Below are 23476 nucleotides of genomic sequence, written 5' to 3'. Positions count from 1 at the left end.
AGGGGGTGCTGGGCGATGCTCGGCCTCCTGCAGGTCATCACTCCGCCCGCAGCGAGAGGAAGGGAAGGGACTTGCTGGCTCCAGGACCTGCTCCCCGCGGACAGGGGCAGGCAGGCTGCTTGGGGAGACTGAGGCTGCCGCCTTTGCGCCTTTTGCTCTCCCTGCCCAGGGCCAGTCCGGCCTCTGCACAGGGAGCTTGGGGTTGAGTTGGCACCTGCTGGCCGGGAGGTTGCAGGGTCGATTCGTCCCCACGGCCAACAGAGGGCAGCGGAGGGCAGGCTGGCCCCGGCGTGCAGGGGAGAACCTGTGGAGAGTTCCTTCGGATGGCTCCTCGCCAGCCTCGGTTTCCCCACCTGTGAATGGCAGGGGGTAGGGCTGTGTGGTGTCTAGTGTCTGGGACACACATGGAGAGCTCACCCTACAGTGAATGACCGACCTCAGGGTCTGCAGCTCCCCACCGCCTCACAGCTCCTTCATAGCAGGAGAGATGACCCCAGACTGGCAGGGGACAGTACGAGTCACCACCCTAACCTGCAGCTTGAGACTCTTCCTCCTCCCTGGTCAGCCCAGGGGCATAGGTCAGGGCAGGAAGCCACTGGCAGACCTTTCCCATGAGCCACTGCCTCGATCCGCCAGCTACCCCCACCTGGGGCAGGAACAAGCCCCGTGCCCCTGCCCCAGGGGCTTGGCCTCTCCCAATCCTTGCAACACCATAGGCTCACCGCCAACCTCTCTTCTTGCCCCGCATGCAGCCTGTCACAAGGGACTCCCCTGGCTGCAGTGGAGGTCGTCAATGCCCTGCCCCCTCAATGCCCATGCTGCCACCAGCCACCAGAGGGAACTCCAAATCACAAATCAGACGCTATCTCGCTGCCCGGGAAACCCCTCCAGCCTGAGGGCTTATGAGATGGGGCACCTCCGACCCCCGGCCAGGTTTCCAGCCTCAGTTTCCTGCTCTCCACCCATCTGGGCTTTTAGGGGGTCAGGGCGGGCTCTCCAATAAGGTGCCATTTGGCAAATGCTGAAGGAAGTAGGGGGGCGAGCAAGCAAGGCAGACCTGGCACGGGGGAGTACGTCTGGGCGGGCAGGGTCCCTGGGGTCAGGAACAGGAAGCCTGATGGCGGGGGATGACAGGGCAGAGGAGGGCAGATATGGGGCTCTGCCACCTCACAGACTCGACCACACAGCGCTCCGTGTCCGTTCGCTTCTTTATTGTCTGGTGCCTCCCTCCCTCCCTGCGTGTATTGTGGCTGCGAAGAGCCCAGGACAGGCTGGGGTGTTCATCGTGGTGTCCCCAGGGCCGGCGCAGGTCTGTGCGCAGGGTCTCTAGAACTGTGGAAGGAGCAGGGCCATGTGCCTGCGTCTCCAGAACCAGGGCACTTCAGTGACAGGGGAGGTCTGGGGGGCCCGGTTTGGCCCCCACAAACTGCACGCTGAGATGCCTTCACACTCTTTCAGGCCCACGTCTGGGGGTGGCCGGCCCTGACCTCAGCAGCCTGTCCTCTTGGTTGTTGGTTTGCAGTTGTTCCGGCAGCTGGCCGGTGCAGGGGTGGAACCCTGGACATTGGTGTTTTGTGCACCACGCTCTGACCCCCTGCGCCAGCTGGCCAGCCTTTCCCTTTTAATCAGCACCAGCAATGTGCACCCCCATAAATTCCCTCCCAGCTCTTACCTCCTCCCCCAAATACCTGCTCCAGTGCCCGCCGCAGCCCCCTCCTCCAGCCTCCCCAGCCCTCACCCTCGCTTCCTGGCCTCTGACCTCAGCTCCATGTCGCCTGATGGTTGCCCCTGGGGGCCGGATGCCGGGTGGTTTGATTTCAACACCCAGCCCTTCCACGCACGCCGGCCTCCCTCAGCCAGCGGGAGCTCAGGCCTGGAACCAGCCCTCCAGGTCCTCGTAGACCTGGCCACGGGGCAGGTGAGGGTAGCGGGCACAGATGGCGCAGAAGCGCTCCCGCCAGTCTGCGAGCAGCCGCACACGGAGCCTGTCCCTCCAGGCGAAGAAGCGGCGATAGCAGCTCTCGTTCATGCCCGTGAGGAAGGCGGCCAGCTCGCGGGCCGAGCCGAAGTCGTCCACGTGCACGAAGGCGTCGGGGGGCACGAAGGCCTCGTAGGTGGCCCGCGGGGGCCCCAGCACCACCGGCACGGTGCCAGCCACCAGCGCGTTGCGCCAGAACTTCTCGGTGATGTAGTCTCGGTGCTGTGAGTTCTCGAAGGACAGGTAGAAGCGGTACCGGGCCACGGTGGGCAGCAGGCAGTCGGCGCACAGGGGCCGCCCATTGGCGCGGCCGAACACGTCCACCCGCAGGTAAGGCGCCAGCTGCCGGTACAGCCCCGCGCGCCGCTGCCGCGCCTGGAAGTTGCTGACCACCCAGGCGGCCAGCCTGCTCTTGGCTGGCAGCGCCGGCGACGGTCCCAAGCGAGGCTCCAGGCGGCCATAGGGCACGAAGATGTCCGAGTCACGCCGGTAGCTCAGCACCCAGTTGAAGATGCCGCGAAGGTGGCTGAGGCCATGGGTGTGGCTGGGTGACTCCATGGAAGCCCACACCCAGGGCTGCCCGGGTGGCCGCTGAGCCAGGGGCAGGTGGGACTGCTGGGTCTCCAGCTCGCGGTGGTGGAAAACCACGACGTCAGCACTGGCCAGCAGGCTTCGGTTGGTGCTCAGGCGGCAGCGGACCATGCCATAGCGAGCGCAGGCGTCGCTGGGCAACTCTGGGGGCCGGTCAGCGAAAGGCCAGTGCCAGATAAGGATGGTTATTACAGGCTGGGGTGCCGGGGGACCCCCAGGGGCCAACTCCAGCAGCCACAGCAGCCAGAGGGCCATGAGCAGGGCCCCCCAGGCCAGGGCCCCCCAGCCCCGCAGCCTCCATGTGGGACCGCACCCTGCAGCAGAACGAGGAAGGAGCAGCTCTGTCACTTTGGGCTCAGGAACACCACACCTGCCCCCTGCCACCCCCATCCTCTGCCTGCCTGGGTGCCCACCCTTCCCCAGCCCGGGCTTCCCCAGGGCCGGACACTTACCGGCATTATTCATCCACAGCCTCCCAGAATCAGTCACCCAAGAAATCCGAGGTTCTCAAATCACTGCAGCTGCCGACAGGCGCCCTGAAATCACGGATGTGCCCCGACTCAGCCCCCACCTAGAAGCACGCTCCTTTCATCTGCCCAAGGTGAGGGAAGCCAGGGGACCTTCCCGCTCCCGCCCCACCCCTGCCCCCATGATCTTTGGCATCAACCACCATCCCCACCCCCTCCCTCATTAATTCTCCCACTGCTGGGAAGGGGGTACGGCTACAGGTCAGGCGCCAAGCCAGGGCCCAATATGATGCCAGCTCACCCCTGCTGGTCTCCAGAAGGACCAGAGATGACCAGCTGGGCACACAGAGGAGGACGGGGGAGGGGCCCCCTGGGCCCCAGGAAAGGGAAGGCCACCAGGTGGGTGCCCTGAGCAGAGGTGGCCTCCAGCCACCACCCGTCACCCAAGCCTGGGGCACCGTGGGGAGTGCACTTCCCTTAGGAGGCCAGGCCCCTCCCGCTGTGGCATCGCCCACTTCCCCCAGCTTACCACCTGCTCAGCAGGGCTGTGGTCTCCCAGGAGACCCTCGCGCTTCACAGATATGCTGTGCTCAGCACTTTGCAGAGGCTGAGGTGTCTTACTGGGCCACCCCACGCCACCCTTGCCTCCTCTAGGACCCACCTTGTCCCCAGACTAGATACCCAGAGAGGGGATCCATCTCGGTGTCTGTCCATACAAGGCTGCAACGCATGCCCATGCGGGCAGACGCCAGGCTGGGCCTGGCCCCAGGGTGGGCTGGAGGGCTGCTGCATCTTTGTTCGCTTTCCAGGGACATATGCCCATAGAGCCCTGGGCAGTAAGTAGGTGGGGCCCAGGGTCCTGGGTGGGCTGGGAAGAGCTGTAGGCCACTTCCTCCGGGCTGCAGCAGCAGGGGGCTTTCCAGGCTGGATAGGGAAGGAGTCCTTGTGTCCCTGACCCGGGCGGGCACAAGGCTGGCGCCTGCTCCGGAAAAAGGAAGACTGGACTCAGCCCGAAGTTCAGACTTCCTGGCCGCCCCCCAACACCCCTCAGCCAGCCCTCATGGCCCTGGGGTCTGGTGCCTCCAGGTCAGTTTCCTTCCCCTTTTATTCTGGTCCCTCTGCTGCAACAAGCCCATGTGGCCATATGGGACGGCCTTGCAGGGTCACCTGAGCTCCATCTGCGCCTCACTTTCAGCTGAGATGGTGCCCCACCAGCTTCTTTCACCCCAGCCAGACCCCCCCACACTTGCTGCATCCAAGACTTTTGTGACCCCGGACATGGCATGGCAAAGTCTGGCACTCATGCCAGAGGTCTCAGGCCCGGTCAGGTTCTTGGACGCCCCAGACTAGATGTCCCAGAATAAACAGCAACCAGGAACTGTCGGCTATTCTAGGGGGTCTGCCTCCCACCACCCTGTCCGTCCCTGTCCTGCTCCGTGCGTGGGCCTCCTCCAGCTCCAGATCCACCGTGAGGTCCAGGCTGCCACTGGGAGGAAACCAGGCAGGGGGCAGCAGACCCACCGTGGGGACAGAGGCAAGTCCAGAGGAGGATGACAGTTTGGCCGCTCAGAGACTCCCCACCCCCCTGCCCCACAAAGTAACCTCCAAGCTGCGGTGGGGAGTTGTGCAATGCGTCAAGAGGAGGGGAGGGCTGTGGAAGCCATCAGGCTCTGTCCAGCCGGCCTGAAGTGCTTTGCTCTCCAGTAGCTGGCCGCAGAGTGGGCAGCCCCCGCCAGCCCTGTCCTTCCAGCCACCCTGATGCTTAGTGAGATGATCATGGTGGCACCTGGACCTTTGACCCCACCCCAGCATCTCTCTCAGGCAGTGGGACCCCAGGAGGACCACACCCTGGCTTCGGGTCTCTTCTCCCTGTGGCGGGCACCCGGCAGGCAGCAGGGCCTGAAGGAAGGAGGTGATCCTGCCACAGCCTGTGGGTGACCCAGCTCTGGCTGCCGAGCCTGCTGTCCTTCCTGTTTGTGCTGCCAGGCTGGCTGGGGCCCTTGCCACCGGCCTCGCCCACACCCACAGCCAGCTCCCTTCCTGGGTGGATTCACAGGAGCCTCCCCACCCCCTGCCTTGGGTTCGCTCCTCCTTGAGGGCCTGCTCAGGTGGGCCACCATGAGGCCCCACTGTGGGAACCTGCTGCTGGGAAATGGGGCTCAGAGGTTTGGCCCAGAAATGGGTCAGAACGAAAGGCTCTCAGAGGAAAGAGAAGGGGGCAAGAGACCATGAGTCAAAGGGAAAGTCAGGGGCCCCATCCTGCCATCTCACTCACTGGGTGCTTGAGGGCACAGGTGGCACCTAACCCCAGCTCAACACCCCACGAGCATCGTGGGGTCATGAACATGTGCTCTCCCCCAGCTGAGCCCTTCCGCCCAGCCCAGGGCCAATGTCTTGGTGAACACCAATTAAAGGGGCCTCAACCCCATGAGCCCTACCCCAGATTCAGGGCAGGCCACTGGTCTGCGGACTGCTGTCCCCACTGCAGACAACAGCACCAGGAGCAGCAAGAATGTTAGGGGTGCCCAGCCCTAGCTGAAGGGGTGCCTCAGGGAGCAGAGCAGAGCCTGACTCCCACCTTACCACCCTAAGGGTTGGCCTGAGCAGGGCAGAGTACAGACACGTGCCATGAGGGCCCCCTGGTGGCCGTGCTCCAAAGCCACCTGGCTCCTGCCAAGGCGGAAGCAGCATCTTGGAGGCTGGCAGATGGCTAAAGGGGCCCCCAGGTGAGAGACACAGCTGAGGGGGACAGCGCAAGGGCAGTGTTGGGAGCCAGTTGGCCGCAAACAGCAGGAGGGGAGACCTTTCTGGGCCACCTGAGGGTGCAGTGCAGTGGGTGGGCCCCTCCCTCCTATAAAGACCGGGGCAGGGGAGGGGGGTACGGGGCACATCTGCATCCTTGCCCTTGTCCAGGTAGAGCTCCTGGGCCAGCTCCAGGATCTGCTGGGGGCTGCTCCTCCAGGGATCCGTGCACTGCACCCCCACATCTTGCATGTCCTTTTCTGTTCTGTGAATTGTAAGTGGAAGGACATCACCTCCCAGGCCCAAAGCTGTCCCAGGTCCCCACTTCCTAGAGTCCTGGCTAGGCAATCATCGCGCCACGTTCCATGCCAAGCGTGGTCTTGCCTCGGAGTCTTGCTGGGTTGGGGACATTACTAAATGGAATGAGTGTCACCCCAGGACCTATGCTGGGGTGAGAGAATGTCACCCTGGCATCTGTGCTCAGAAAGGGCTCCAGGCAAGGGAAGCACAGACACTTCCTGCTGGGCTTCCACTAGTGACAGCCGAATGCAGGAGGGGCTGGGCTGCTGGAGGCCAGGCCTGCAAAGGGCTCAGGCGGGCTCAGGGCTCAAGGTGGGGTCCAGCCAGAGTGCTGAGAGGAAATGGGCCTCTTGCTGCTTGCCAGGGAAGGTGCTCCTCGGCAGGAGCCCTGTGGCAAGGTCAGGGACAGCAGCCAGGCTCTGACACTGCCGGTGGAGGCCAGGCCACTTGCCCAGGATAGAGGTCTCCAGAGTCCCAGGACAGCCCACCCCCACCCCAGGAGTTATGGGAGGGAGGGTGGCTAGTGACAGCAGGACAGTAGGATTTGGATAAAATTGAGAACTGGCCCAGCGCTAATAGAAGCCAAAAGAGGCAGGTGGGGAGTGGGGTGCTGGGCTGACGGGGGTCCATGCCAGGTAAGTGGGCTGAGGGTGGCCCAGCCCACCCTTCCTCAGCTGAGTCCCACCAGCCTCTATTCATTGCAGCTGCCACTGGGAGGGGACCTTCCTCCTCAAAGCCAGGGACAGGATGGAGACTACCAGAAGGTGGAGATGACACACACCAGGTGGCTGCTCTCAGCCCTCACTCAGGTCAGGCCAGCAGGAGTGGGATGGGTGAGCATCGTGACCTCAGAGCTTTTGGCGCGTCTGCTCTTGAGCAAGGCTTCCATCTCTCTGCGCACGTTTACTCTGTGGCTGTCTCCCCCAATGACTCAGACTACATGACAACGGACATGCCATGCCCCCATTCCACACGGTTCCGTCTCCCACACTAATGTCCAAAGGGTAACTGAGGCTCCCAGCTGAGGACCAGCCCAAGGTCATACCTGAGGAGTGGGGGTCTGATGGGGAAGGGGGCTTCCTGGTCGGGGTGGGCTCTGGCCCCCAAAACATGCCACTGGGACAAACGAGTAGCTCCAAACATGGGTGACCTCATTTCCACCAGCCTGCCCCACCCACTCTCACCTCAGGGACCTGCCTGCCCCAAACTGGCCTTTTCTTCCCCATTTCAGGGCTGTCTAGGAGCCCTGACCCCCCACCCTTAGCAACACTGAAGGGCTTCTGAGCCCAATTCCTGCCCCTCCCCAGCTTCCATGGGACAGACTACTGCCCCTGCTCTGCACCGCAGCATGGTGCTGGCCCAATCTCGGAACCTTTGACCACACAGTCCCACACCTTCCCGCCGGGCCTCCTTGCTTCTCAGGGTGGGGAAGTGGTGGGCTGACCCCAGCTCTGTGCACTCACGGCTGGCCGCCACCTTAGCCCCTCCCCCACAGCCCACCTGGCCGTGCATTGTGCACAGCCTGGGCCTCTCAGGTCCCTGTGCCTGGTGTGCCCCGACCCCATATATGCTGTAGGGGCCCAGGAGCCTTTGGGGTCTCCTGGGAAAAAAGACTCTTAAGGCCTGCCTCCTGCCCTCCCCGCTTCCTGCCAGGTGGACAGGCAGCAACGCAGGTGCTGGGCACCCACATCCAGGTGTGTGTGGACTGCCCCCTCTCCCAGCCCTTTTTATAATACAGGATGGGGTCTTCCAGAGAGTTAGAGCCACCCCTGGACTGGCCTCACCCTACACTGTGCGCGACCCCTCCCCCACTTCAGGGTGGAAGTGTCAGTAGGGGCGAGGCCCGGCTGAGAGGGAGGGGACGCAGTGGCCCTCTGTGTTTGCCTTTCTACCCCAGCCTTCGTGGGAGGGTCTTTCTAGGTAGGGGACAGAGGTGCCCCCTCTCTCTGGGGGTGCAGGAGGCCCCAGGTTCCCCCCTCCAGGGCTCATCAGTCAGGGACCCAAATGGGGGATAGGGGTGGCTGAGGAGCAACCGACGCCTCCAACACCCCAAAAGCCACACGTTTGAAATGTACTTTAATTACCTTTTGTCTCCAGAATTCCCCATCCATGCCCCCGGGTTCTAGGGTTCTCCCCGCCCCCTCCAGTTTGGGTGTCCAGACCGGATAGGAGAGATGCAAGGGGGACAGAAGGTCTCCCGGCACAAGGGGGTGTCTCCCTGGCAAGAGGTCCCGGGGTCCAGCGCCCCCGCCCAGCCACCAGCACGCAGAGTGTCAGAACGTGTTCTTTTGAATGGGCAGCACCGGGCCCTGCCCGTCCCCGCCCGAGGGATGTGCCATCGGCGAGCGGGGTCGTCCCTTCCGCTTCGGGTCACTGCAGCGGGGGCGCCGACAGCGAGGCGTGGTCGAACAGCGGGTTGCGCACCTCCATCTCCCCGGTCTACAAGGCGGGAAGGGGCGGGCAGTGCGGCGCTGGGAGGGGCCCCCACAGCTGGCGAGGCCCTGCCCCGCGCCCGAGGCACTCACCGGGGCCAGGCCCGGGCACTCGTACACCGTGAAGTCACCGTCTTCATTCTCCTCGTCCGAGGAGGCCGAGTCCACCTCCTTGGGCGGGTCTTTATGCCTGGGTGGGGGGCGGGATCGCTGGTCCTCCCCACACCCTCCAGGTGCCAGTGGCCCAGGCTGGAAATGGGCGCTGGGCGCACCAGCCCCAGGTGGGGGTCTGGAGGGGGCCGGGCGGGGGGGAGGGGGGCGGCAGGCTCTGTGGTGGGGGTGGGGCCGTGGGGGGCGGGCGGCAGGCTCTGGGACGGGGACGTGGGGTAGAGTCATGGGGGGTGGGGCTGGGGCCGTGGGGGTAGGGGCTGGCCGGGTGGGGGTGGGGCCGTGGGAGTGGGGGCTGGCCGGGTGGGGGTGGGGCCGTGGGGTGGGGCTGGCCGGGTGGGGGTGGGGCTGGTCGGGTGGGGGTTGGGCCTGGGGGCGGGGCTGGCCGGCTGGGGTGGGGTCGTGGGGGCGGGGCTGGCCGGGTGGGGGTGGGGCTGGTCGGGTGGGGTGGGGTCGTGGGGGCGGGGCTGGCCGGCTGGGGTGTGGCCTGGGGGCGGGGCTGGCCGGCTGGGGGTGTGGCCTGGGGCGGGGCTGGCCGGCTGGGGGTGTGGCCTGGGGGCGGGGCTGGCCGGGTGGGGGTGGGGCCGTGGGGTCCGGGCCGGGGTCGCTCACCGCTCCAGGCTCCGCATCTGCTGTCGCTGGTGCTGGTAGTGGTACACCTCCGCACTCTGCGCCAGCCGCTGGTCCCCGGGCTGTGGGGGGGGGGACGGTCAAGCGCGGCCGGGGTGGGGTGGGGGCGGGGCGCGCGGCCGGGGCGGGGCCACGCACCGAGGTACCCGGCGCTGCGGGCGAGCCCGGGGCCTTCGCTGCCGCGTAGTCGGCCTTCTGGGTCAGGCGGATCTCGCGCTGCAGCCTGCGGGGAGGAGAGCCTGAGCGCTGCGCGGGGCGCCGCCCTGCCCGGCCCGGCCGGGCCCGCCGCGCTCACCTGCACCAGCAGAGGGCGGCCACGGCGAGGGCGGCCGCGCCGGCCACGCAGAACGCCGCGATCAGCACTGCGGGGGAGCGGGCGGTGAGGGGCGGCCTTCCCCTCGGGGCCGCCGCCTCCCCTGTCCGCTGCTCGAGACCTACCGAGGGCGAGGCCGTCGCCGCGCCCGCCCCGAGGCTCCAGGGGCGACATGTGCACCGGCCCGGACGACGCGGGGGAGCCCAAGGAGGTGGGGGGTGTGGGCGCGGGGGCTCCCGGAGTGGAGGTGAGGCCCAGTTTGGGCCCCTGACCCCGCTCTGAGAAGCCCAGGGTGGCTGCTGAGGAGAGGGCAGGTTAGAACAGCAGGACCAGGCTGGGGTCAAGGACGGTGGGGGCAGGAGACGGGGCAGGGGCCTCACCAGGCGCCAGGATCCGCCGTCGGGACTCAGGCAGGGGCCGGGCTGGGAGCCTCGAGGGCCCGGCCTCCTTCCGGGCTAGCTCCTGGGCCAGCAAGTCGATTTCTTCGTCCAGCCTGGGCTGGGGCGGGCCCTCCCCTGGGGAGGGTGAGGGGCCATCAGGTGGAGGGGCCCCCAGGCCCGGGCCTCCCTTCTCCCTCCAGGCTCCTTCCAGGCACTGGTGGCCTGCGGACCGGGTGCCAGCCTGTGGGCCCCTCTCCATCCTGGGTTGCCATGGTGACAACGGAGGGAGCTTCAAGCAAGCGGCAAAACTTCCCAGGAAAAGTGGGGGCGGGGCAAGGGGGAGGAGGGCTAGGGGAATGTGCAGTGAGTAGGCAGGAGAAGAAAGGAATGGGGTCGCTTACCCCAGCCGCTGTCCGCGGAAGAACGGTCAGAGCATTGGGACAGCAACCCCCTCCCCTTCCAAACCCCCACCACCTTCTCTGGCCAAGAGATGTGAGAGGCTAAAGTACATGCAAGCATCCAGGCTTCCCCCCAGGACCAGGAGGAAGAGGAGACAGCTGTCAGGGGTGGGGTTGGTGCTGGGCCTCCACTTTACCCACTGCAGGCTCCACAGTCCAGACAGAAGCTCCCTGGTAGACACCCACACACAACACCAAAACAGCCCAGACAGAGGCTACCTGTCACTACACCCTGCCTGCCACCTCCAGCACCCCCTCCTCACCACCCCTCCCAGGAAGCCCCTGCTGACCCCCCCGCCCCGCATCTCTCTGTAAAGCCCCCATGACACCTGAGGTCACTCAGCCACTGGCCATCCCAACAGACCCTGGGCCTGGGTTGGCAGGTGGGGCACCCCCAGTGCCCAGCAAAGGGCTGGACCTCATACACATTTGTTACCAAGTGGCAGGATGAGTGCACAAAGGAGAGAGAGCAGGGTGAGCTGGGGTGGGGAAGTGGGGCTTAAAGGGGTTTTTGGAAGAGCCTGCGGGGCCCAGGCTGGGGAACTCTGACCCCTCCTCTTCCATGGTCACCTCAGCATTTCACATGGGACAGCCCTTGCACTAGGAGGGGCTAAGCATCCCAGGCCTCAGCCCAGCTCCAGGCTCTGGACTGGCACCACCTGGAAAGGATCAAGAGGCTACTTGGAGAGTGACATGAGCCCCCCCATAGAACTCAGAGAATCTGGTGGCCACTGTCCCAGGGCTGGGGGCTGAGGCTGGAGGCTTCTTAGGGGAAGAGGCAAACATCAGGGTGGGGAAGGGAGAGAGGAAGGACGTCCCACTGCTGACTTCCCTGGCATCTCCACTCTCCCATACCCAGAGGCCGGTGTATCCTGGGCACGCAGAGCCCTTGCCCATCCTCCTGGAAGGGCTGAAGGCAGGGCCCACAGGCATGCGCGCCCGGGGGACACTTCGCCCTCCTTCTCAGGGCACAGTCCAGGCTCCCAGGACAGGATGCTGCATCTGGGAAGGAAACAGAAGGCAGGGCTAGGTCACAGCCTGCTCCGCTTGGCCCCTGCACAGCAACAGCACTGCCCCAGCCCCCCTCCCGCAGAGCTGGCCAGGCCTTGCTCCGGCCATTGTTCTGAGGAGCAGGCCTTTCCTCCCTACAGCCAGGGCTTGGAACCAGGAAGCAAATAGTCCCAAGACTTATCGGAACTACCCTGCCCCACCCACTGCCCCAGTCCGCTTTCCAGGCCTGATCCAGCCCTACACACAAAACTGACCCTCAGTGTCCCGGCTGCCCTGAGCTCTCCTGGGTGGGGCCGTGCAGCCTGCCTCAGAGGTCCAGATTGGGAGTCCCAGAGGGAAGGGCCCAGGTCTGTCTGTCTCTGGCTCAGGAGCAGCTAAGGATGCTGGCCAGCCACCTCTCCTACACACGTCAAGGCTCCCCCCAAAGCCCCAGCACGCCATCCTACAGCCCCAGAGAGCGGAACCAGGAAGACAGTGTGGAATGAGTGCCCGGCCTGGAAGATGGCTGCTGCCCCTGTCTCGCTGCTGGCTTGTCTCCAGGGCACAGAGAAACTGCTGAGGTTGGGGGGACACAGGATGGAGTTAGCTGGCCTCACTTGCTTCAGATACAGAGCCCAGGCTGGGGTCACTCCTGCAACCACACCACCAGGGGACAGCAGACATGGGCCAGGTGGCACCCCATGGCTTTGGGAGGCCTGGCTGGGCAGTGCCGAGGACTCCAGGCCAGGCCCTAGTTTCTAACCACACTTCATCTGCCTGATTTGGGGCCCAGATGACAAGAGTCCTGCTTATACACGTGGTCAGCTGGTCCCACCCTGGTGCTGGAGGTTGGGGGGCAGTGGCCCTCTCTGCCTTGCTTTCCCCTCTGGGATGGAGGAGTTGCCGCAAAGGAATGTCCCGAGGCCTGAAACCCTGGCCTCAGTCACAGTGAGCCAGCAGAGCCAGCGGGATACCCACAGGACCACAGACCCTGCCTGGGGATCCTGGGATGGGATGTCTCTGGCCAACCGGGACCCTCCCTCTCAGCACAGCCACCCAACCCCCACTGCAGTCAGGGCCACTGGGGCCCAGGGTGATGGTGTGGGATCTGTCCTTCTCCACACCTTATCTGGCCTGGCTTGGTTTCCTTGGTAACCTGACACTCAGTGCCTCCAGGCTGTGGGCTTCCCGCGAGGAAGTTCCAGCAGCCCCCATGGCAGGTGGGCACAGGCTCCCATTCCAGGCATTCGCCCACTCCCCACAGCCTGGATCAGCAGCCTCCAGAATCAGTGGGCTGGGCCTGGGGTTTGGGCTAGTTAAACATTAAGCCTGTGCTGTCCAGCAGGTCTGTCTGAACCCCACCCACCAGCTGGGCACCTGGGGACCCAAGCAGTCCCTGCCCCTGGTGCTAATAACCCAGAGTCCACCAGGTCAAGGATAGTGGCCTGAGGTATAAAGCTGGCCCTGAGGTCTGGGTTCCAGCAGACTCCCCAGCCTCCAACCCCCAAGTCCAGGAGGATGTAGTTGCTGTTTAGTCTTGGGAAGGAAGGCCTCCTCTCTGGCCCTGGGGTGCGGAAGAGGGCCCCAGGAACAAGGGCTGCTGGAGAATGGCTGGCACTCCCCCCACATCTGGGCTACCTGAGGGCCTCTCCCAGGCACTGAGCACTGGGGTGGGAGGGCCATGCCAGATCTCCCAGTGAGGCGGGCATGAGGCTGCAGAGGGCCACGAACAACGGGAATGGCACCTGCCCTTCAGGGCCTAGCATGGTAGTTGTAGGCCCATTTCCTGAAAAGACCCTAGCCTGGAGCCATGCTCTCAGCAGGTGGCCTCTTCATCCCTGGCCTGCCATGCTCTGACCGTCCGGCCTCTTTGGGAGCCTTCCCTGGTCATGCCTACCTCCTGTCCAGGGCTGCTGTGCTCAGGAGGAAGCCCACCCTGTTCTGGCCTCTTGAGGCCACACACGCAGAACCGTATTGCCCAGGTTAACGTCCCAGCTGTGCCACATACCAGTCACTTAATTTCTCTGTGCCTCAATTTCCTCATCTGTAAAATGGGCTAATAGCACCCCTCCTACAGGGCAGGGCTTCCAGGAGAACTGAGTGAACGAATGGCACAAAGTCTCCCAGTTCAGCCCGCTCAGGGGAAGGTGTACTTTGGGTCTTGGATTCCTACATCCCTTTGCTGCCTGGAGCCTCAGTGTCCATCTGTAAAGCAGGGAGAGTCTCTTAGGACCCTGGGTTCATCGCTCTCCTCTGGAGTCTATCCAAAGCCCTTAGTCCAGGAGACAGAATGGCCAGTGCCCTCCAAGGCAGGGGGTGGAGGAAGCTCTGAGGTTAGGCCAGCCCCCGCCCCCCCCGCCACTGAAGCCAGAACAAGATCCTAAACCTGGGACAGGCCGACAAGTGCCCAGGAACCTTCAACCGGCCATGACAGGCATAGCAAGGCGCGTGCCCTACACCACCGAGGCACGGGACAGGCGGACCAGCACTGCCCCCTGCGACCCCGACCCCAGAGCACACACCGGGGCAAGGCCGGCAGGTACCCCGGGCCAGCCCCGCACCCGCGGGAGCCCCAGAGACACACAGAGACGCGCACGGGACCGACCCCAGCGGCGGGCGCGCCCGGAGCCCGAGCACGGCGGGCGCAGAGAGGTCTCCTGAGACAAGACACAGACAGGCTCACGGACCCGGAGACAAAGCCAGGAAGCGCGTGAACTCTGCTCCGGGAACCCCGGAGGCGCCGCATCCAGCGCAGCCCTCGGGCATCCCCGGCGCCGCGCCCTCGGGCCGGGCCTGTTTACCCTCCCGGGCGCGGGCGGCGGCGGTGTCCCGCGGCCTGCGCTCGCTCACCCGGGCGGCCGGCGGCGGCGCCTCGCAGGGCCGCGCCGAGGACGAGGCCGGAGAGCAGCAGCCGCAGCAGCCGCAGGTGCCGCGGGGAGGGCGGAGGGACGGGCGTCGCCATCCTTCAGCGCGGCCGCCGGGGCAGCATGGCACCGCCCGGCCCGGGGCTCGGCGTGGGCTCCGGGCGCCGGTGGGCGGCAGCGGAGGAGCGGCGGGGGCGGCGGCGGGCAGGAGGGGCGGCGGCGCTGACGCTGCGGCGCAGGAGCCGGGACGGACGCGCGCCGGCGGGGCGCGCACACGGGGACTGCGCCTGCGCGCTGCACCTGCGGGGGCGGGCCGGCCTCCGGGCTGCACCCTCCCCCTCCCCGCAGCTCCGGTCCCCTCGTCCCCGGCCTCTAGGCCTCAGGCCGCCTCTCTGCCCCTGCAACCTTTTCAGCCGGGTCCCTCCTTGATCCCCGGAAATCCGGCTTGGGGGTGGCCGGGGGTGGGCTTCCGGGGTGGGCTTCCCGGGAGCGCCCCCTCCTCGCCTCTTCCCTGTCCGGCAGCCACCACTGGAGCAGAGGACCTGCCTGGGCCTAGAGGCGTGAGCACCCAGAAACAAGGAGCACCAGGTGCACACAGACAGGTGCACAGGAGATGAAACAGGTGCGCAGGCATGCGCAGGTGTGCCCCAAGAGGCATCGAGGCACTCGGGGACACTCGGGTGAAAGCAAACACACGGGCACAGAATTAAACCAGTTCTGACGGCCACTTTGGCTGGATCCCGGATAGCCGCTCTCAGTGAGGCCACCAGGGGGCAAGAGGGACCCGGAGCTGCTGCTGAAAGCCAGCTGGGAGCTGTCCAAGGTGGTGGTGGTCCCAGGTCACCGCCTTTTCGCTTCCTCGGGCCCCACGGCAATGAGTACCTATGATGTCCCCCCTTACACCTTACTTGTTGCCTCCTGAGAGCGCACCTACCCCACCCCACCAGGACACCTTCCTCTGGCTCAGTCATTAAGAGAAACAAGGACGAGACCCCCCCGCCCAGTGCTGCCTCTCGGTCCTGCGGGTCTCAGAACACCAAAACTGGTGCCGGCTGCAGTCAGCTTTGTGGAATGGCCCAGACAATGGCAGCGGGTGTGTGCGGAGGAGGAGCGGGCAGAACAAGGACCGCCGCCCTCCCCACAGGGCACTGACAGACAGAAACAGTGTCTGAGCTCACTTCCCAGAATGGGGTGGGGGGGGACAGGGGAAGACGTAGCCAAGACCAGCCTTCCCATCCTGGTGGTTGACAGTGCTTGGGGTGCAGGCTGCTGGATGCCTCTTGGGCATGCAGAAGACTCAGTACCAGGCGACAGGGGCAAGGCGTCCCAGTGCCATTGCATGGCTTGGCTCCAGAGCCAGGCTCTTTTTGAAGTTCATCTCTCCCTGGGATGGGGCTCTGGGTCACTCCCGGTCCTGGTCTCATCTCCCACCCCCACACCACCTCCTGATGAGGGCCTGCCTTCCTCCCACGGTGTCTAACAGCACTGAGTGCACCCTAGGCCTCGTCCGCTGCCTCCCCCCTCTGACACCCCCTGCCCCTCACCCTCACTCCAAGGCCTGCCTACTCTAGGCCAGAGTCCAGCACAGTCTGGCCTGGGTCACTGATGTGGATCTGGGGGTGGTGGATTGTGGGGGCTGTGCTAGCCAGAGAAGATTCGAGGGTCCCAGACACATCGTTTTGGTGGCCATCCACACCTATTCCTGGCCACCACAGCAGAGCAGGGGAGTGGCCAGCACTGCCCAAGGTCTGGGCCCAGAGAGGAAAGAAGTAGGAAGAGCCAGCGTCCACCCTTGGGACCAAGCCTGCATGGCCAGCACAGCTGAGAGGAGGAAGGGACAGCAAAGATTCCCACCCCGCAAACACTCTTCACTGCTCTAGGAAAAACTTTTTATTACAAAATATTTACGAGTAGGTGCTGGGCTGGCTCCTGGCCTGTAGGCTCTGACCCTCTCACCAACACAGACCCAGACTCCATGGGGAGGGGGCTCTAAGGGCCCTGGTGATCAGAATAAAGGCCCCAGTCCCTGGAGACCCAGTCCTGAGTCACAGGCTGAGGCACTCCCCACCCCCAGGAAGAGGAGGAGGAGCAGAGGCCTTGAGGCGAAGCCCGGGCTGGTGAGCGTGGAGCGGGGCCGGAGGGGGTCGGGGGGGTGAAGGGGCTGAGGGGGCTGGAAGCGGGATGGAAGGGGTGGAGTGGGGCTGGAAGTGGGTGGAGGGCATGGATGGGCCCCCTGTGGATGCGGGCGCCAGAGACTCGGTCTCGGTTCCCGGGTCTGCCCGAGGGGCAGAGGCTGAGGGCGGGCGGAGGGGTGGGGCAGCTGCCCCCGCCCGCCCCTAGATGGCGCTCGCAGCCTTGGCGGACCGCACCTGGCGCAGCAGCAGGACGAGCGCGGCCAGGAGCACGGCGGCGAAGAGCAGCAGCAGGGCGACCCAGGAGCCGAAGGCCGTGCCCTTGCGCAGCCCCGGCGGGTCGGCGGGGATCATGTTGGTCAGGTTCAGCATGTAGCCGAGCGCCCAGCCGACCGCCGTGTCCGCGGCCTGCGGGCGAGGGGCGTGTCCTCAGCGCCCGGGGCCCCGCCCCGCCCCGCGCGGCCCCGCCCCCCGCGCGGCCCCGCCCCCACCTTCTTCTGGAAAGTGACCCCGCGGAAGGTGCGCTCGTCGAAGCCGTAGCCGCGGCTCAGCAGCTGCTGCACGAACATGGCCCCGGCGCAGTAGTCGGCCAGGCGGGCCCGCTGCTCTGGCGCCCGCGCCTGCAGCTGGGACGCGGGCGGGAGACCGTCGGGCCGGCGACCACGGGGAGCCGTCGCCCCCCGACGGGCAATGTGAGGCCAAAGACCGCGACACTCCCTGGAAACGCGCAGCAAGACCGAGTCCAAGGGGGCATCCCTCGGGGATGAACATTGTGGCTGCTGGATGGCAGGGTCCTCCCTCCCTGAGGCACCTGTGCCTGGAAGACCTGACGCGAGGGGACAGCAGGGATGGCCACCAGGGAGCAGAGGGCAGCAGGAACCTCGGCGCATGGCCAGGCGAACAGGAGGAGCTCCAGGCTTGAGTCAGGCCCCCCTGCGCTTGCCTCCTGTTCCCCACTTGCCCACACCCCTAGTCTGCCTGAGAGTAGGCACAGAGAAGACAGGACGGGGCATCTGTCACCACCCGAGTCCCGCGGATGGCTTGCACATTTCTCCGCGAGTCTCTGATGGCACCTCACCCTCTTCATGCTCAAACCTCTGCATCTTTCCTCACATGGCACCAGTGTTTGGCCAGCAGAGACGTCAGAAACCAACTTCTCACTGCCCTCCCGCCACCCAGTCCCTGCCAATCCCACATGCCCAGTCTCTCCTGATCCTGCTTCTCCACTGTTGGTCCATTCTCCCCCGCGCTCTGTCCCACTCACACGCCTCTCTGCCCCTGCGTGCTCCAGGCTTCTTGCTGCCACGGTGCCTTTGCACCTGCTGTTCTCTGCCCTCCAGATCTTGGTTGTAGGTTCAGGCCTTAGGGAAACTTCTGAAACCCTGGACCACCTGGATCCCGGCCTTCCTGCTATAACCTGGCCACTTTTCAAGTCTCTCAACGCCTGCCAAACAAACTCAGTCTGCTCTGAGAGGCTTGGGTCCCTCTCTACTTATAGAGCGAGTGAATGCTGGGAAGACATGATGCCAGCCCGCCGAGCACTCCTGCGTGGCCCTGGAGGAGGTAGGGAACAGGCCTCACCTCATCCCAGGTCTGGCTGCAGACGGTCACTGCGGCTGCCTCCAGCTGCTGTAGGGTGGCCACTGGCAGCCCCATCACAGTCCTCAGGAAGTCCACGGTGTAGAAGAAAGCAGAGAAGGCCTGCGAGGGGGCTACAGTCACACCATGGCCAAACCCCAGGCACTTCAGGGTACCTGCCCCGACCCCCTTTGCCTGGACTCACAATAAAATTCCCAGCCACTGGGGGCTGGAAGACCCCATTGAAGGAGCATCGGGAGAAGTGGCAGGATGAGAAGCTGAAGAGTCCCGAAATGAGGTCTTGGCAGAGGTTGGGGCTGCTGCTCCCAGACAAGCTGACCCTGGCACTACTGTTGAAGGTCTGGGGCCGTTGGGCCGCAGTGCATGGTGACCGGTACACATCCTGGAGCAGCACTTGGGTGGAATAGCCCCTTGGCCAGCAGGGGTGGAAGCCGTGGGTCTGGTGGGACAACCGGAGTGCAGGTGGCACCACCCCCACTCCAAGCACTGCCTGCCACCCCCACCCCAGAGGACCAGCCTGATGAGTCTCCCACAAGTCCCACTTTGGCAACATCATTTTTGAGCTCAGGAGCAATCCATGGCTCCCCAGTGCCTGCTGGACAAAAATCAAACCTCACAGCCAGGCATTTGAGGCCCTCTGAGATCTGTCCCTGGGCCTCCTTTCTCCAGACCCACACCCAGCCACTGGACCTGTGCTCGTTCTGGGGTCCGCCCCACCTGTCCTTCCAGCCGATCAAAACTCGGTTTGGGGAAGCCCTCTTTCTGGCCACTGTCCAGTCTCTGCTCTGGAGCCCTTGGCCCCGGTCCCCTCTCACTCCCTCCACAGTGTGGTATAGGTGGGCTGGGGGTGAAGGGGCACCTGGAGGGCACTGGCCAGCAGCCTCTGGAGGACCTGGTCACGGCCATAGCAGAGGAAGCTGTGGGTGTAGACTCGGTAGTGCTGGCCATAGAGCTGCAGCTGGACCTCATTGGCTTGATCCTCAGCTGCACTGGCCGTCTCAAAGGTGATCTGTGTGGAGGCACCCCCCAGGTCCATGGCCCCCAGTGTCCCCTTCTTTGGCCGGAACCACCGGCCTACCCAGCCGTACTGTGGAGAGTAGAGGTTGGGGTCAGCAGGTGGATAGACGGCCATGCCCCCAGCTTGTTGGGCTGGCCACCGGGCCCACCTTGATGAAGCTCTCCAGCAGGTAGTTAGCAGTCACCCAGCCAAACACTCCCTCGTCCTGGCCTGAGAGAATACGCGCACCACGGAAGTCAAAGGGGTACTGGGTCAGCGTCTGCGTCACCGCCGCGAGCACGTTGGCTGAGGCCTCTGGACTGGTCAGGCTGTGAGATGGGAAGGACTCTGAGGGGCCTTCTCCCCATGTGGTGTGATCCTGCTGCAGGGGTGCCCGGGGTCTGCCTGAGGGCGTGTGGACCCAGGAGCAAGAGATCAGGGGTCGGGCACACTCACTTGAGCAGGCGCATGCCCGCTGTGGCTCCCAGGTAGAGGGGCGTGCCTGCATGTCTCTCTATGGGCACGTCTCGAAGTGCCTGTTCAAGGCATTCAACAAGACTCTGGCCGGCCCCGGAAGGGTTGTCAGCATAGCTGGAGATGCCCCCACCTAGAGTGAGGCAGAGAGATGGGCTCATGCCTGGTGGGCAGCCCCTAGACAAGCCATAGGCCAGCAGGGCTGGGGGTCTTGGGCTCCCAAGCCAGGTGGCAGCTTAGACCCACCTTCCCAACTTAAGTGCCCAGAGATGCCCAGTTTGGAGACAGGTGCCACCCAGAGCCTCTGAGGCTGCTGCCTGCCAAATGGGTGTGAGCACAGGTGCCAGAACAAAGCGCTGCGCTTTACTAACCCAGCCTCACCTCCTGGGGGGCCTGCCTGGATGAGTCCACCAGATCCTCAGAGCCCCTCCTGCTCCATCTGGGATGTAGAAGCCAGTCTTGGGCTGGGCCCAAATTTTCCACCTGCTACTTGGGGCTTCCTTTCTACAATAAAAACTGCCCACAGCCCCTTCAGATTCAGAGGGCCCAGCCTCTCTTCCAGGTCTCCTGCCTGGAATGAGCCCTATCTGACATCAAGTGAGAGGGGCCTGACTGCTTGGGCCTGCATAGGCTAAGGCTGGAGGGGGACTCTGAGACTCCACAGAGAGTGAGTGTCCAGGCTGGAGCGTGTGCGGTGCTGGGGGGCCTCACCTCGAACATTGCAGGAGCTGTGCTGACCCACAATGCCCGTGTCATTCTCCTTGTCCGCAGGCCACTTGTAGACAAACATGGACGTGTGCGAAGAGCCAGCATCCAGGACAATGCCATACTGGGGGTAGGGGTGGAGAATCAGCCTGGGGGTGGGGTCCAGGGACCCTGAAGGCCGTGCCGTTTGGCTCCCCCTCCCCTCCACCCCCACCCCCTCATGTGGCAAGCTTCGTGCTGAAACACAGAGAAGGCCAAGGACAACCACAGTGACACAGCTCGGTTGGAAGGAGAATAGGGGGTGACCTCTTCCCTTCTGCCTGCCTGAAGCCAGCATACCAGGCACCGGGTGGCAGCCTTCCCTGAGGGGCTGTGTCTGGGACAGAGGGTCCCAGGACCACATTTGGATCTTTGCCCGAGACACAAGGTCCCCAGGCCCCGTGAGAGGAAGCCCGATGCAGGAGCAACATCCTCGAGCCCTCTTCCTTCCTCCCCGCTCTGCCTCTACCTGACCCCAGCCTAACGCAAGGATGAGGAAGCAGAGCCCCGGGGAAGACGGCCTGCTGAGGCCGGGCGTGGGCCTCCGACCCCTGCGCTTCCCTGGGCCTCAAAGCTGGGGCCAGAGAGAGAGGTTTGTCCTGCAGAGCTGAGTGGGCGCTGACGGGGCCTTGCTTGCAGACTGGGCGAGCTCAGCACCGCCTTGTGAGTGCTGTTTCCAGCCCCTGTCCCCAAGGGTCTGGATCCCAGCTGGGGGAACCTGGCTGGAGACCCTGCTTTTCCAGCCTGGTGCAAATTCCAGCCTATGCTCGCCCACAGCAGGGAACTCGCCCAGCAGCCGAGGAGCATCGGCAGGCAGACCCGTTCACCACCGCCGCGTGGTCTTGCACGGCTGCAGAGCTCCCGTCTACAGACCTTTCATCTTGGGCTCATCGGCCTTCGATGTCCACCCACTCACAAAACAAGTCCGTTAAAGGGTTAAAGAAGACTGGCAAGCCGGGGGTGCGGGGGTTCGGGAGGGTGGTATGGGAAATCCAACCTAGTTTCAACCCCTTTAGAACCAGCCAGCGCTGCCCCTGCCAAGCACCCCCCGAGGGCAGCGCCAACACTGTCGGGAACACCGGGGTGGGCGGGGAGGGGTTCCCGGGCCCCTGCGCCTGTGGCTCCCCATCTGGGCCGACCCCGAGCCCAGGCTTCTCTAACGGCGCACTCTGGGGCCCGCAGCGCAGGGCAGGTGTCGCCCAGGGTGGCCCCCGGGGGCCACGCTGGGTTGGGGGCGGAGGTCTGGCCACAGCCGGGGGCGCCCCGGGTGCTGCACCGCGGGCGCGGGGAGACAGCCCCTCGGCCGTGCAGTTGGCTCCGGGGCGGGCGCAGCGCCCGGGGAATTCCCGGGACTCGGGCCACCAGCACCTCGTGGCCCCGGAAGCTCCGCCGCCGCCCCGCGGACCCGGGCGGGGAACGGAGTGCGTGGGACCCGGGACCCCACGCTGCCCGGCGGGGAGCAGGGCGCGGGTGGGGGTCTCGGGCTGATACGCTCCGCAGCCTGGCCCTGCTTTGGCTCCGAGCCTCCCCCGCCCGGCTCCCCGGCCGGGCCCGCAGCTCCCCGGACGCGCGCCGGGTGCCCGGGCGTGCACCTTGAGGGCGGGCGGCTCCCGGACGTCGCGGGTGGGGACGCACAGCAGCAGGAGACCGGCGAGGCCCGCCGCGGCCAGCAGCAGCGGCGGCAGCAGTGACAGCACCTTCCCGGCCATGGGCGGGCGCGCGGGAGGACGAGGCCTGGACCCAGGGGTGGCGGGGAGCCGGGGGCCGCCGGACGCTGGAGTAGGCGCCCGGGGCGGGGCGCGCGGGCGGGAGGCGGGCCGGCCACGCCCACAGGTGGCCACGCCCACCGCCGCAGGCTCCGCCCACCGGCCGCCGGGCCCGGCCTGGACCGCAGGTGAGAGGTGCGCGCGGCCCAGTCACCCGCGCCACCCCTCAACTCCCGGCTGCGCTGTCGCCCACCCGCCTCCTTCCTGCCTCTCAGCCCTGAAGGGAGGGGCTGCTTCAGATGCGGTCCTGTTCGGAGGGTCCTGCGGCTGGGGAGCCCCACTTTTCCCAGTTCTGGGAAGGGAGGCCCTGCCCTGGGAGCACGGCGGGGGGCGTCCAGGCTGGGCGCTCAGGAGGAAAAGGATGCTCACACCTGCCTGCGGAGCAAGGGCTGAAGAGCCAACCCCCCGGGGCTGGGGGAGGACCAGGCTGGCCCCTGGGGTACCCGCCCTGCCAGAAAGGATCCACCAGTCTGCGGGGCTGACCCAGCTCCAGGGACACTGAGCTGACCTAGAACAGGCCTGCCCCTGAGGCCTTAGGCACGCAAAGCCAAGCAGCATGAAGGGCTGAGTCCCGTGTACCTCACACAGCCCCTGTACTAAGGTGAAGGGTGAGGGCACAGGGAGAGAAGAGCTGTGGCTACACCGAGCCCAGGTGCAGAGCAGAAAGGAGCTCGGGTGGCCCCTAAGTCCCTGCCTCCCAGCTCAGGGCCATGGCCATCCCCGCCGCCCCCTTTGCCTGGAGGTACAGAGGTCCAGATTGGGGAGGCCAGAGGAGGATTCCCCAGGAGGGGAGTAGGAGAAGTTTTCTCTGCACACAAGGCCTCAACTTGGAGGCCAAGGAAGAGGTTCCGCAGGCCTGGCTTGTGTGCCAGTCAACAACAGGTTCCCCGATGCTGGCTGGGGTGGGCAAGTGCTCAGCTGTCCCAGACACAAGCCCTGCCCCTCCACCCCACCCCACGAAATGTCTGGCCTCCCTGCTCTGACCTCCCACTCGTCCTGCGTGCCAACCTGGCCAGGCACACAGGGCTCCCTGGCGAGGGGTCACCCCCCTCGTGCCCTCAGCAAAATGGGAATTCCAGCACAAAGATTCCCAGCCATACAGCAGCAGGGAGCCTTGCAGTAAGACCACCGCAGAGTGTGGGCAGCTGGAGCCAGAAGGGCGGCCTTTGATGGGGTAGGGTCTGGCCGAGGCCCTGGCCAGCTGGAACAGGCAGAGGCGATTGGGCTTGGATTGCCCCCAGGGCTGAGGGTCTGGTGTCACAGGCCCAGCAAAGGAGTCTTTCTTCTAGCTCAGGACCCCAAGGGGAGGGGTGGGAGCCCTGGGAGGTCACTCAGCCTCCTCAAAGCCCAGCCCTGCAGGCCCCAGAAGACAGTCCCTGGGTGTGGCCAGTGCTGGGCTCCAAGCCCCAGTTTCCCGCCAGCGCTCCCCTCCCCACACCCTCCCAGGCCCT

General features: G+C 65.3%; 3 protein-coding genes across 5 annotated transcripts; all 3 read right to left on the bottom strand.

Annotated features, from left to right (window-relative positions):
- Nucleotides 1–1867: 1867 nt before the first annotated feature.
- FUT7 (fucosyltransferase 7) lies at nt 1868–3034 on the bottom strand. Its single transcript, XM_063081542.1, has 2 exons — nt 3022–3034; nt 1868–2883 (listed from the first exon to the last, which is right to left on the bottom strand). Exons 1-2 carry the CDS (start codon nt 3032–3034, stop codon nt 1868–1870), a joined length of 1029 nt encoding a protein of 342 aa, XP_062937612.1.
- A 5103-nt stretch (nt 3035–8137) lies between these two features.
- On the bottom strand, nt 8138–14489 carry NPDC1 (neural proliferation, differentiation and control 1). Of its 2 annotated transcripts, none has more exons than XM_063082388.1 (9): nt 14300–14489; nt 11315–11461; nt 10002–10136; nt 9747–9920; nt 9604–9670; nt 9447–9531; nt 9291–9370; nt 8604–8700; nt 8138–8517 (listed from the first exon to the last, which is right to left on the bottom strand). In XM_063082388.1, the coding sequence occupies exons 1-9, from the start codon at nt 14409–14411 to the stop codon at nt 8449–8451; spliced, it is 966 nt and encodes a 321-aa protein (XP_062938458.1). In that variant the 5' UTR covers nt 14412–14489; the 3' UTR covers nt 8138–8448. The 2 variants fall into 2 exon arrangements, with proteins under 2 accessions (XP_062938458.1, XP_062938459.1); XM_063082389.1 differs by having other exon boundaries at nt 9747–9917.
- Nucleotides 14490–16516: 2027 nt separating this feature from the next.
- ENTPD2 (ectonucleoside triphosphate diphosphohydrolase 2) lies at nt 16517–21974 on the bottom strand. 2 transcript variants are annotated; one of them, XM_063082571.1, is made up of 9 exons: nt 21852–21974; nt 20227–20344; nt 19498–19648; nt 19211–19370; nt 18904–19131; nt 18229–18483; nt 18027–18146; nt 16937–17071; nt 16517–16853 (listed from the first exon to the last, which is right to left on the bottom strand). In XM_063082571.1, the coding sequence occupies exons 1-9, from the start codon at nt 21966–21968 to the stop codon at nt 16650–16652; spliced, it is 1488 nt and encodes a 495-aa protein (XP_062938641.1). In that variant the 5' UTR covers nt 21969–21974; the 3' UTR covers nt 16517–16649. The 2 variants fall into 2 exon arrangements, with proteins under 2 accessions (XP_062938641.1, XP_062938642.1); XM_063082572.1 differs by having other exon boundaries at nt 16937–17002.
- Nucleotides 21975–23476: the final 1502 nt, after the last annotated feature.

Source organism: Cynocephalus volans, chromosome 17 (assembly GCF_027409185.1).
Source record: "Cynocephalus volans isolate mCynVol1 chromosome 17, mCynVol1.pri, whole genome shotgun sequence".
NCBI classification, from domain to species: Eukaryota; Metazoa; Chordata; class Mammalia; order Dermoptera; family Cynocephalidae; genus Cynocephalus; species Cynocephalus volans.
Note: the sequence above shows the minus strand (reverse complement) of the source record. Positions and strands in the feature narration are given on the sequence as shown.

Coding starts and splice junctions, on each gene's coding strand:
- NPDC1 (XM_063082388.1), bottom strand. CDS start 14,411: ATGGCGACGCCCGTCCCTCCGCCCTCCCCGCGGCACCTGCGGCTGCTG. Junction 11,462..14,299: donor CGCCGCCGCCGGCCGCCCGG/GTGAGCGAGCGC, acceptor TTTCCTTCCCAG/ATGCAGCATCCTGTCCTGGG. Junction 8,701..9,290: donor CAGATGCGGAGCCTGGAGCG/GTGAGCGACCCC, acceptor CCCCCCACCCAG/GCATAAAGACCCGCCCAAGG.
- ENTPD2 (XM_063082571.1), bottom strand. CDS start 21,968: ATGGCCGGGAAGGTGCTGTCACTGCTGCCGCCGCTGCTGCTGGCCGCG. Junction 20,345..21,851: donor GGGAGCCGCCCGCCCTCAAG/GTGCACGCCCGG, acceptor CCCTACCCCCAG/TATGGCATTGTCCTGGATGC. Junction 17,072..18,026: donor GCAGCCAGACCTGGGATGAG/GTGAGGCCTGTT, acceptor CCCGCGTCCCAG/CTGCAGGCGCGGGCGCCAGA.